Here is a 12045-nt window from a genome sequence, read left to right on the forward strand (position 1 = left end):
TCAAATCCTCATTGCCCAGAATGTAGTTGGCAGATATCTGCCAACATGTTTTAGCCTGCCTAAGAGCAGTCATGCCTGCATGTGGTTTTTCACTTTGACAAGGCTTTGTATGTGTTGTACTGTCAGCTTCAACTGTGGTTTGTCTTTCAGGTTGTAGACTCAAGGCTTGTCTCTGTTTTCGACGCTAGAGAGCTGGAATTGGTGATAGCTGGCACTGCGGAAATAGACCTCAATGACTGGCGCAACAACACAGAATATCGGGGTGGTAAACTATGCAGTTGTTTTTCCTTCTCATCTTCCATTTCATGATCCTTTTGCCCTCATCCTCTTGGTGGAAATTCTCACTGTCCTCTTAAGAGAGACTGGCCCATAGACTAGGAGTTGGCCCAGATGTCTAATAACACTACTGGTCCACCCCCCCCCCCTCCAAAAATCCACCCCGTGATCATACTTGGCTTGTTTGTACTTGTCCTCAGGCTTACACACACCTGCAATCACTTCCAAATACTATGAAGAAAGTATACATGTATACTAGGATATTATAGGACTGCAGGGATTCATTTAATCACAGGCAGTCCTTTATGGTCCTGTAGCAATTCCAAGAATTTTTCCAGTCTCATGTACTAATATATAGGTCTACTTCTTGTTCTCATGGGATACAACTGAGGATGAGTAAATCTGATATGATCACAGATAGGACACAGAATAACCAGAGAAAAAGAATGTATAGCACTGCACAATTGTTCTTGTCCTGGGAATCCTGGTCATTTAAAACTGCAGCATTAGAGGGGAAATGCAGTCAACTTGCACGCATTTAACTTTCACAATCACTGCTTTACATGTTAGGCAGCCAGCCAGCACACAATTGCACAAAATAAATGCACACAAGACGGAGAGCTTAAAAGCGCATTCTGTACTGGGCTTTCCCAGCATGGAAAGAGCTTTTAAACTCTCTGCCTTGCTTACTGAGCTATGGGAAAGACTTGTGTGGGCTTAGGGAGGCTCCTGCAAGATGGAGGATTGCCAACTTGAATAAAATATTTGGGGGGCAGGTAAGCCCCCAAAATCGATCCCAAGACACACCATTTGAATGGCAGTGCCCATCAACTGGAGGGGGGTTGCCCCCTCAATTTTTTTATTGGGGGAGTGAAGGGACCTCAGCCCCAAGAGTTTGCTCCTTTGCTCAGATGGCTCCACGAGATCTCGCAAGAACCTCCAGAGCCCACGAGACCTTCCCACAGTCTGGTAAGCAAGGCAGAGAGCTTAAAAGCTCCCTGCTTTGCAAGGAGAGCAAGGCCCGCTTAAAGCATGGGCTTAGAAAAGTAGGGGTTGTCACCCAGGGAGTGACGGGAGTGGTTCTGAATGACTATACATGATTTCAGCTTTACGCACAACCCCCAGGGATGTAACCCCTGCACAATTTGCAAGCCTACTGCACTGATATTTCTTATAAGTAGACTAGAGCATTGGGAGGAGTTGGCTATATACAAATGCAGTTTGCCACATTAACTATTTTTTTCTGTGTACATTGCCACCCATTTAGTTCAGTGGTTTTCAAACTGTTCCAGGGAATCCTGTGGTTCTTAGGAAGCCTATCAGAAGTTTTTACCTGAGAAGATTAGTAATGGCAGACAAGTTTTGCTGAATTACCACTGTTATGGACCTGCCCCTGAAATGTGCCACATGAAAGTTGTTGGAAATGTTTTAGGGTGCTTTAAAAAAGGCTCATTTTCCTATTCATTCAGTAAGGCTCAACTAAGCTGCCCACATGGCATGAATATGCACCCGTCTCAGACTCCTCTGTAAAGTGCAAGAATTCCATGGCAGGCCCAGAGGGGTTTCTTGGCAGACCAGCTGAGGTGAAAATTGTTCCCCAGAGGTACTTCTTTAGCTGTACCATTAGTGAGAGCCAAAACCAAAAAGGGAAGGCAGAAAAATCCTGTTGCTTTATTTCATCATCATAAGCAGTTGTGGCTTCTCTTTGTATGTTTCTAACACATTTCTCATTTGCACACTTTCTGTTTTAGGTTACCATGATGGACATATCGTAATACGATGGTTCTGGGCAGCAGTAGAGAGGTTCAACAATGAGCAAAGGCTACGGTTGCTGCAGTTTGTCACTGGGACATCTAGTGTGCCGTATGAGGGCTTTGCAGCCCTTCGAGGGAGCAATGGACTACGACGCTTCTGTATAGAGAAATGGGGTAAAATAACATCCCTCCCAAGGTAGGTTTGCATTTTGAATAAGATCATACATGTTCTAAAACATTTCATGGCATTTTGTCATTTCCATTTATATCCTAGTAGCAGATAACTTTATACGATGTGCTCAGTACAGGAACTTGTAGCATTCTGATAATATTTGTCCAGTTTCATTATTCCCTGTTATCTGCTTATTGAGAAGCATGCAGAATAGGCAGGTGAAGAACTATTTTGGTGCCTGTGGCAGAAAATTCAAACAGTATACCACAAAATGGTTAAATATATATATATATATATATCTACTTCTTCATTTCCATTTCTCTCTCTCTCTCTCTCTCTCTCTCTCTCTCTCTCTCTCTCTGTGTGTGTGTGTGTGTGTGTGTACACACACACATGGATATAAATGGAAATGAAGAAATATATATATATACATATACAAAAGCTAAATCATTTAGAACTTGATGCCATTTAAAGGTATCCCAGAACCTGTCACTTGAGGTTGGTATAGAGCTGGCTCTGCAAAACAATGATTTGCCCAGCACACTTGGTACCTGTACAACTTGTGGCAAACACATAATGTGGCTTTTGATTCTGCTAGGTGCTCACAACTCTGGCGCCACACTTCACAACCTTTGTTTTAGTCCTATAATTAAAGGGAAAGACCAGCTATGTTACATGCCAGGAATATCTCCACCTGCAGTAGATTCACTATAATTAAGCTAAGGACATATTTGGGAGGCGGGGGAAGAGCTGGTGCAGCTCCAGAGGGTGGCAAGATTGGGGATTTGCCAGACTCCAAGACCGACAATGGGCTTGATTTCCCAAAAGCAAAATGCCGTTCCCTTTCCATTCTCATAAAGCACCCAAGAAGGTTGGAGGTGGCATGAAAGAGTTCTCCATTTCTTCCATGTTCCGGGGGCCTTTGTGGGTGTCTCAGTAAAGAGCCCTCAAAATCTTGAGAGTCAGAAATGGCCTCATTTCTGGAAACACCAGATTCAAGTAATGATTAATGTTCAGGCAAAACCTGCCACGTTTCTGTGTGTCCTTTTTGGAGGAGGAGAGCCCGAGTATAACTGGCATCAGTCTGAATCCACCTGAGAGACCGCTCAAGCCTTTCAAGAGGAAGAAAGCCTTTGAATCAGCAACAGCCCAAACTGAGTTCCTTTCAGGACACTCTCCAAGGAATAACTATTCCCCTAAAGCTTTTGAGAAGTGCTCATATTTTTCAGAAAATGTACTAATTACACATTGTTAAAGTTTCCTGTAGAAATCTACTGCAATTAACTTGCTAGGTAGAAGAAAGGAAAGATTTAGAGTTTTAGAAAGATGCCTCAGGCTTTTGGTCTGCCAAATACTAGAAAGGTAATTGGCCTCTTTCTGCTTGCCTAACTTGTTCTCCCAGATAAGATCTATGAATTTTATTCAGCTAGACTGAATATATTAATATTCACTATCTTATGTTCATCTGCTAAATAACTGAATTCTTTGCAAAATAAGCTTTCGCTACAAAATTAGATCTTTTAGGCTTTCCCACATATGTGGTTTAGCCACAGAAGCAAAGGGTGACTTTCCCATTCCTGAGTAGGAACATATTCCTGCAAGTTTCTTGTCAGATTATTGTGCGGTGTTAGAGCACTACGGTTTTGCCCTGGGATGCTGGTGAAGCTCACTGAGGACAGCTCCAGATTTGGGCTTTGGGCGCTTGTAATACTTACCTCAAACAAGAGGTAATGAACTGGATGAGGGTGAATAAATTGAGTCTCAGTCCAGGCAAGACACAGATACCATCCGTATGTGGTTCGTCCACCATGACTAATGATTCAACCTCTTCTCACCTGCAACTCTACAAAAGTTGTGGGATTCCAGCTCCCATCACTCCTCAGCTAACATGACTAGTAGTCAGGGACTATGCAAGGGGTTACGTGTTTCTATTCTTTAAAAACTGTACACACAGTGTTCTTTCACTTTCAGGGCACATACATGTTTCAATCGCCTGGATCTTCCTCCCTATCCATCCTATTCTATGCTATATGAAAAGCTGTTGACAGCTGTTGAAGAAACTAGCACCTTTGGACTTGAATGAGGACATTCAGACTTTTTGACTGTGTTCCTGGTCAGTAACATCACTACTTTCCCGGCTGCCATATGATTTTGGTTTTCTGTGTTTTATAATCTGGGAAAAAACATCGGGATTGACAAAAGCTGTGCATGAAGAACAGCCTTCCTTTAAGAACTAACCTTCATGCTTTCATCTTTGATTTCCAATGGACAACTCACCTGTATGCAATATAAAAAAACCCTATCTCAAGGTCTCTGTATATCTCCACATACCTCCATTAGTAACAATGAAAATATGAATGCAAGTTATGCTACACTTGACCAAATGTTAATAAATGTTTACTCCCACCTACGTTGATTAAAAAACAACAACAAAACATCAAGCATTCCAAGCTTTTATATGCACATCTCTTCAGGATTAAACACACTTTTAATATTGCATCTTAACAGCTGTATCTGCAGATGGGAGATGGCCAAGAGTCTTGTCATTCATCTTTGATTTTCTTGTACATATCACACAAAGGTGAGATAGCACCTATGAGCAAAACTGTTTTTGTTTTGTTTTTTAATACAAGAACTCATAACCCAAATCAACTACATCAGCTGGAGCTGGGCCAGGCCTAAGGTGTAGATAAGACATTCACAACAAAACAAACCTGTAGTGCAAAGCAGAGTGTGCCTGTGATTGTTGACAATTGTTGATTGCCAGAACAGGAAGGAACTTGCACTGCAGAGGCACTGATGGGAGGTAGTGTAATGACAACACCCATGAAGCACCCAAGAAGGATATTTTATTATACAGCATAATAGACAACATCACCTTACCTAATTAATGTACATAGCAAAAGTAACAGGAAGAATAACCCTCTTTCTTCCTAATATTTTCTGGTTCTGCTAATTGATTTCTTGTTTTTTGATGTTTAAATACTTCCTTACAGAAAAGAAATATAGACAATCTTGCACCCTGTAATGGAAGCAAATACTTATTTGAGGCATATTGATCGACACAGAATTGTGGTTTTTGTTTCATTTCTCTTTGATCTCAAATCCTCCATAATTGCGGAATTGGTTCTACGTAAAGGGATTTAGTTGGTGAAGCTGCAGAGAATGATGGTGCTGAGGCAATATGAATGACAGTATTGTCTGCATTGCTGTTGGGGTTCCTAAAGCACCATTTGTCTACCAGGCACATTAGTTATTAGTGAATTGTAAAGTTTGGCCTCTTTTGTAACCAGATGGAAAAATTCATGGCTTAACTTTGAGAACTGTGCCTTCCGTTGCCAAAATCAAGACAGTAAAACACGTTGGAACATGCATACTTTGATGGGTACTGCTGAAAGTAAGGGGGTGGGGTGGGAAATCAGCCTTTTTTGAGCTAAGCCAGATCTGAGAATAAGGCTGGAATCCTGCGTGCAATTACATGGGAGTAATGTCCAGTTAACTCAGTGGAACTTACTTCTGAGTAAGCATGTTTAGGATTGGGCTGCATGTGTATCTTGTCTCCATCAAGAGTAGTCCTTATTTCTATGCAGTCTTTTTAAAAAATCAAGACAGTGTAAGTTGTTAAGCGTGTATGTGATCACAGCAACAAAGAGATCATAAGAAATGGTGCTTAGTTATATGCTGTCTCTGAAAAGGGACCGATCCTCCTCTTCTTTTGCCCTAGGGTGAGGTACAAGTATTGTGCTTGTATGCTGTCCTTTTCTCTCACTGTGGAAGAGATGCTAATACACACAGTCACTGCCCTTAACTTCTAAGTGTGGTAAGGATAATGGGATAAGTACGGTATGTGAATAGTTGAGGCTCCTGAACTCAAGATATGCTCCCTCACTTATCCTAGATGTGATCCTCTGCTTATATAACTGATGCATATACCCAACAAATTCCAAAAATTAAAAAATGGAGTGACACAGTACTGATACTCCAATATTTAGCAAAGTGATGTGGTAGTCACTTCCATAAGGTTTCTTTTCTGTTTAGAAACCTAAACCTATGCTCAGACAGGAAACATTCTCAGAATAGTTCCCCACCCAAATCAAGAAAATATAACTTTTAAGGTAAACCACAAAAAATTGACCTAATTTTAAAAAAATTATGGGCAATTTAGAATCCAAAGTTTATAACTTTTAGGTTTGGGTAAGAGAAATTTAAGGACATTTGTACATCTCTCATTTGTGCTTAACTGTGGCTGGATCATGCATGTTCTTTTTGGGAACATTTACACTCTTCAAAGAGGAAAAAATGGACAAAACAAAAGCCATGGGACCTGGGAACAAGTAGGTATATGAAGAACAGATATTCATTACTGGTTTGGGTGTTGAGCTGGGAAGTAGGTGGCCTGGTGATTGCCGGCTATTTTAGCTGATATGAAAACTAACCTAAACTAATCTGTGTTTGTGTGATGAATCTTTTATTAGGCAAACACCTGATAAAGGTTTGTTCATTCATCACTACCATATTGTGGCCTTATTCACACGAAACTTTAAACCATTGTTAAACTAAACTATGGTTTAAAGGTGAATGAGCAGCATCCTGCTGCATGCTGCCGAAACTGCAGCCACTTTACTCCTCCCCAAGGTGAAATCTTACCTTACATTAAATAATCCAATCTAGCATTTTAGATTGAAATGCCAGTTTTAGTAAAACCAATTAATTTGGAATCAGTTGACATCATTACATTTTTCATGTCCATATCAACTGCATTTAATATACATTTTACAAGCACACACTATACCGCGTATATTACTGGTTGGATACAGGCTTAGTCATGCTTAGAACAGACTCATTAGAAATAATGGTAGTTAAAATAGTCACCTCTAACAAGTCCCATTTATTTCAATCGGCCTATGCTACGACTAAGTCGGGATCCAACTCCATCATTGCTGTAGGAAGCCTCTAAATAGATGAGTGTTGAAGCAGCCTACCAAACAGAACTTGGAATGCAATTTCCACTCATTTCAATGGAGCTTCTTTGCATACCTCTCTAAAACAAATGGAGGTTCCTGAAATATTAACCTAAAAGCAGTTGTCCAATATATAGCCTCTGCAATCCCCTGTGCACAAAATCTTAGGAAAATCATTGTATCTTGGGCCTGCGTACATGTATTTAAAATTACAGCCAATGTCACTACAAAGTCATATGTATGGTCTTGAAGATGAGGTATCATCTTTTTCAAGAAATGGAATGGAACTTAACTAGACAAGGCACAACCATCTGACTGGTTAGTTTGAGGCGGGCCAAATATAACAGTACTATATACCAAGAATTAAAACAACATCCTTTATTTATAATGCTGTATAGTCAGGATTTTTAAAACTATTTAAAAACTATATTTTATTAAAAAGTAAACTATTTTTTTGTAGAGTGGTGAAAGAATTTGTATATGCAATGAAGGCATCTGAAACAAGAGTGATGCTCAAAATGTCACTATACAGTTATGTTCCAATGCCAGATATAGTCTGGGAACTGAAATAGGATATAGGTAGCTTTGGATTTGGCCCCCAGAACATTTGTCTGTTCCTTTCTAGGAAAACATATTGTAGATTTTGTTCTCTAAATCTCAGGCAAAAGCAGTGCTGTAAATAATCCAGACAGGAAGCTTTCTTCTTCATAGCTTTCATTTTTCATGACACCTAAACAAATCCATTTTTCATCTGTTCCACAGTATGGGCTTCTGTCAACTCATTACAGTATTAAAAACTACTTATCTGTCCAATTTATCATCATCTATTTCTTTTTATACAATTGCATTGGATCAGAGGTGCCGACTTGACGAAAATATTGGGGAGGCAGGTAAACCCCACCACGGAAAATCAATCACTTGACATGGTGCATGCAAACCATTTGAATGGCAATGTCCATCAACTTTGGGGGGCTACGCCCCTCAAATATTTTATTGGGGGGGGGCGAAGACCCTTTGGCCCCTAGGAGTTGGATTTTTTTTCCAAGTCAACATTGCATTGGGCAGGCTCTCCTATGCAAGGGACTGAACAGCAGAGGAGAAAGGCTGAGAAATTAGCTTGGGGAGGAAAATAAATAAATTTTAAGAAAAAGAGGAGGGCATTGAGATTCCACTTTGCAGGTGACAAAGAATATATTTGTGGACCTAGGACCCAGATTATCACAATCTGGAGAGATTGCATTGAAAAGTGCAGGTATATCATTCTGGGATACATGGCAGCATGTAAGCTGCTCCCCTGTGACACCTGTCTCATTCTCGGGGGGGGGGGGCATGCATTAATGAAGTAACCACATGGGTGGAGCCAATCTCATGAGTCTTGACCTACCATGGGAGTGGGCAATATGGGAAAGTGGTTTCCACATCAATCAGGTAAATGCAAATATTGTCAAATGAAGGGGAAATTCATACCTTGTTATATATATAAAAAAGAAAAAAAAATGTCCAGTAGCACCTTAGAGACCAACTAAGTTTGTTCTTGGTATGAGCTTTCGTGTGCGTGCAAAAGCTCATACCAAGAACAAACTTAGTTGGTCTCTAAGGTGCTACTGGAAATTTTTTTATTTTTAAAATATATTTCTACTGCGTCAGACCAACACGGCTGCCTACCTGAATCTAATACCATGTTATGTCATTCAATAGACTATTTAATCCAAGCCCTTTCAAGTCTCAGACACCCGGCTAATTAAAACAAATGCCACTTTATATAGCAGTCCAGGTTCTGCTTTCAACACAAACTCAAACCCTGCTGTCCTTAGTACAATTGATAAGATTCATTTTCCTTTGTTGTAAACGCCAGCTTCATTTCCCCACATTACTGTCTGCATTTATTTTAACTATATTGTAATTTCATTTTACTAAAACAATTTTTATTCCTATTTAGCCATTTTCAAGTTTGCTTTGGTGTGATGATTCCACAAAGTGGATTTTGCCCAGTTTCCCACTGCACGGTCATCGTTTCTGCATTAATTCATCGGGGGTGCGGGGAGGAAGGGGTCAGCATCCCAACTTCATTCAAGTGCCAATGAAGTTTTAGTAATGGAGAGAAAATTCGGAGTTCACAACCAGGTTGATTCTTTTCTTTTCTACAGGTCTCATCACAACAAAAGCTTGGCATTGCTACAGTATGAGAATTGTTGTTTAATCCGAAATGCATTAATCTGAAATCCCCACATATTAATTTGGATAAATTCAAAGCATATATGTTAAGATCATAATCTAAAGCCATGGACACACTTAACTGGAACTAAATTTACTGAAAACAATGGGATTCTTTCCACAATCACATAAGGTTGTTGGAAGGCAATCCCATTTCAGTTAAGAGAGTTATGGCTTTAGAATTCTATTATTCATTTTTCAGTGAACTATCTCTGCCCTAAATTAAATCCTAGGCTTTTAGAAGTCAACAGGACTACTGCCATTAATTTCAACAAACACATATCAGGAATGAATTCCCAGTGGAAATCGAACCTGTTCAGTCATACATATACCAACAAATCTTTCTACGTTAAAGATGGTGCTTTTTACAATTATTCCTCTTGCTGTACCTCAGTGCTTAAAAAATTGACTGCAATATGCCACAAATCTGGGATAGCATTTCCAAGTTATTATGTCCCAAAAGGTTGTATTATTTTCTCCCTAGCACACCATAGTTCCTTTGATCAAGTCAACAGGTGTCTGTAGATAGTAGATACTAGCTATAGTCAATATTGAAACATTAGCTGAATTCCCTGCAGCTTCCAATTTACCTAAAACCAAGTGTCTATTATGGTTTCATTAAAGACTTCATACAAGTCAATGGCAGGAAAGGTCCTCGTTACTGGGCTAATTTTGCTTATATTGACAGGAAAATGTCACATGATACTCAGGCTTCGCTTTCTATTCAATCATATCACTGTAAAGGAATGTCAATAAAAAAATCTCTTTGTTATGGCATCAGGTGGTGTGGTTATTAATAGCTTATCTTCTGTGGCTTGCTTTGTGAAGGGGCCTGTTCTATGCCCTCTTGTTTGATAGAATCTCATGCTTTAAAGCAGGTGTTACATTACCTAAAGCAGGAAAGTCTAACATTTTTGACCTGAGGGCTGCATTCAACTTTGCCAACTCCCTGGGGGACCATATGGCAGTGTGGGGTGTGCGTGCCCCACACTCTTGCATACACACACCCCGGACACACATCCTCTCTCCCCTTAGCAGATCTATGCTTTTCCATTAATCAAATGGCCAATCTGATGACAGAGAGGAAGCAATTAGCATCCCTATCAGCATGCTGAACTGGGTGGAGGTTAAGGCTGTGCCTACTTTATGTTTTCCCCTCTTTATGGCTGTTACTGCCAAAACTGGTAGGGTATTAGCAGCCATAAAAATTTTACTTGGGAGCCTGGTGAGGTTAGTCTGCTAGATGCTTTCAGTAAATGACTTATTGATGATGATGATGATGATGATGATGATGATATTTTAGAATTGAATGTTGTATTTTCCATTGTGGGGCATCAGTAATCAAACCAAACCACCAGCAGAAATCTATTGATTTAAATAGGAATTAGATTTGTGCTTTGAGAAAAGACTGTAGATTAAAACAGTGTTGCACTTCAGATGTAATATGGTTTGTTGCAATTTGAGGCAGGAAGGGGATTTCCTCCTCTGTGACAAATTATGTAAATCACCCCAATCTGCAATACTAGGGGTTCAACAGAGGTTAATTCAGGGGTTAGCAACCTTTTTCAGCCGTGGGCCATGTGGTGGGCTGGACTATATTGGGGGGGTGAACGAATTCCTATGCCCCACAAATAACCCAGAGATGCATTTTAAATAAAAGGACACATTCTACTCATGTAAAAACACGCTGATTCCCGGACTGTCTGTGGGCTGGATTGAGAAGGCGATTGGGCCGCATCCGGCTCCTGGGCCTTAGGTTGCCTACCCCTGGGTTAATTTGTCCCTGAAACACCAGGTACTACCTATGCTTTGTACCTTAAAGAGACAGAGCTTTATACTTTGCAAACTGCACAGTCTCTCAAGGCCGACACAAAAATCAGGCTGTCATTTCAGTGCATACAGAACGTAAATCAGAAAGGACGTTCTCCACAGCAAAACACTAGAGGCCATTGTCCTCCACTCCACAGCTTTCTGTACTGCTTGAAAGCCAAGTATGTATCACTGAGGATAATGCATTCAAAAACATCAGTCTACAACCGCAGGAGGCAAATACAGTTAGTCCACATATCTGCCAACACTATTTGAATATGAACAATTCAGTATTCCTCTAAATTATAAGCAAACCACAGATGCAAGAAGGAAGATTAGCATCCCTCACTGCATCACAGGAATCCTCTACTGACTGGCTTCCAAGCAGGTAAAATTCTGCTTGCAAAGAGGAGCTAAACTCACAGTACATGGGAAAATATCTACATAGTATGGTTTTCCAACATCTGAACTTCCCAAGAGCACCTGTACCATTTAACATTAAGAAGAAGGTGTCAATGCTTTTTCCTGTCGCTGCCACTGCTAAGAAACCATCTCCACTAAAGCTGCCTCAGCACACAAGAGAGCAGTCCATAGGCACAGTGGCTGCTGGGCAATGTCTTCAGGTTTGTTTGTTTCACCAGCACATGCACAAATTCTTTCTGATTTTTTGTAGTCTCATACTTTATTCTGCCCAATCGCCTACGTTTCTCACCAGCATGTAAAGGGACAAGGCACAGAAGAAATCAAAGTGTCTAACTTACTTTTAATGAATCGTGAAAGAGAATTTTGGCAGGTGGTGAGAAAAAGTGTACCTGCTGAAATGTTCTCTCCTGCACAACACTGCAAGGTACAGGAGCTC

The 12045-nt window shown here is 40.3% G+C and overlaps 1 protein-coding gene across 5 annotated transcripts in view; it reads left to right on the forward strand.

The window, feature by feature from the left end:
* Positions 1 to 10154, forward strand: part of HECW1 (HECT, C2 and WW domain containing E3 ubiquitin protein ligase 1) — a 200355-nt gene extending 190201 nt beyond the window's left edge. For 4 of the 5 annotated variants that reach the window (XM_028749807.2, XM_028749812.2, XM_028749808.2 and 1 more), the window contains 3 exons: positions 151 to 265; positions 2028 to 2226; positions 4174 to 10154. In XM_028749807.2, the coding sequence (XP_028605640.2) occupies positions 151 to 265; positions 2028 to 2226; positions 4174 to 4285 (426 nt within the window). In that variant the 3' untranslated portion in view covers positions 4286 to 10154. The remainder of the gene's footprint in view (positions 1 to 150; positions 266 to 2027; positions 2227 to 4173) is intronic. The other variant, XM_028749810.2, reaches the window with a different exon arrangement.
* The last annotated feature ends 1891 nt before the right edge of the window (positions 10155 to 12045 follow it).

Source organism: Podarcis muralis, chromosome 12, assembly GCF_964188315.1.
Source record: "Podarcis muralis chromosome 12, rPodMur119.hap1.1, whole genome shotgun sequence".
Taxonomy (NCBI): Eukaryota; Metazoa; Chordata; class Lepidosauria; order Squamata; family Lacertidae; genus Podarcis; species Podarcis muralis.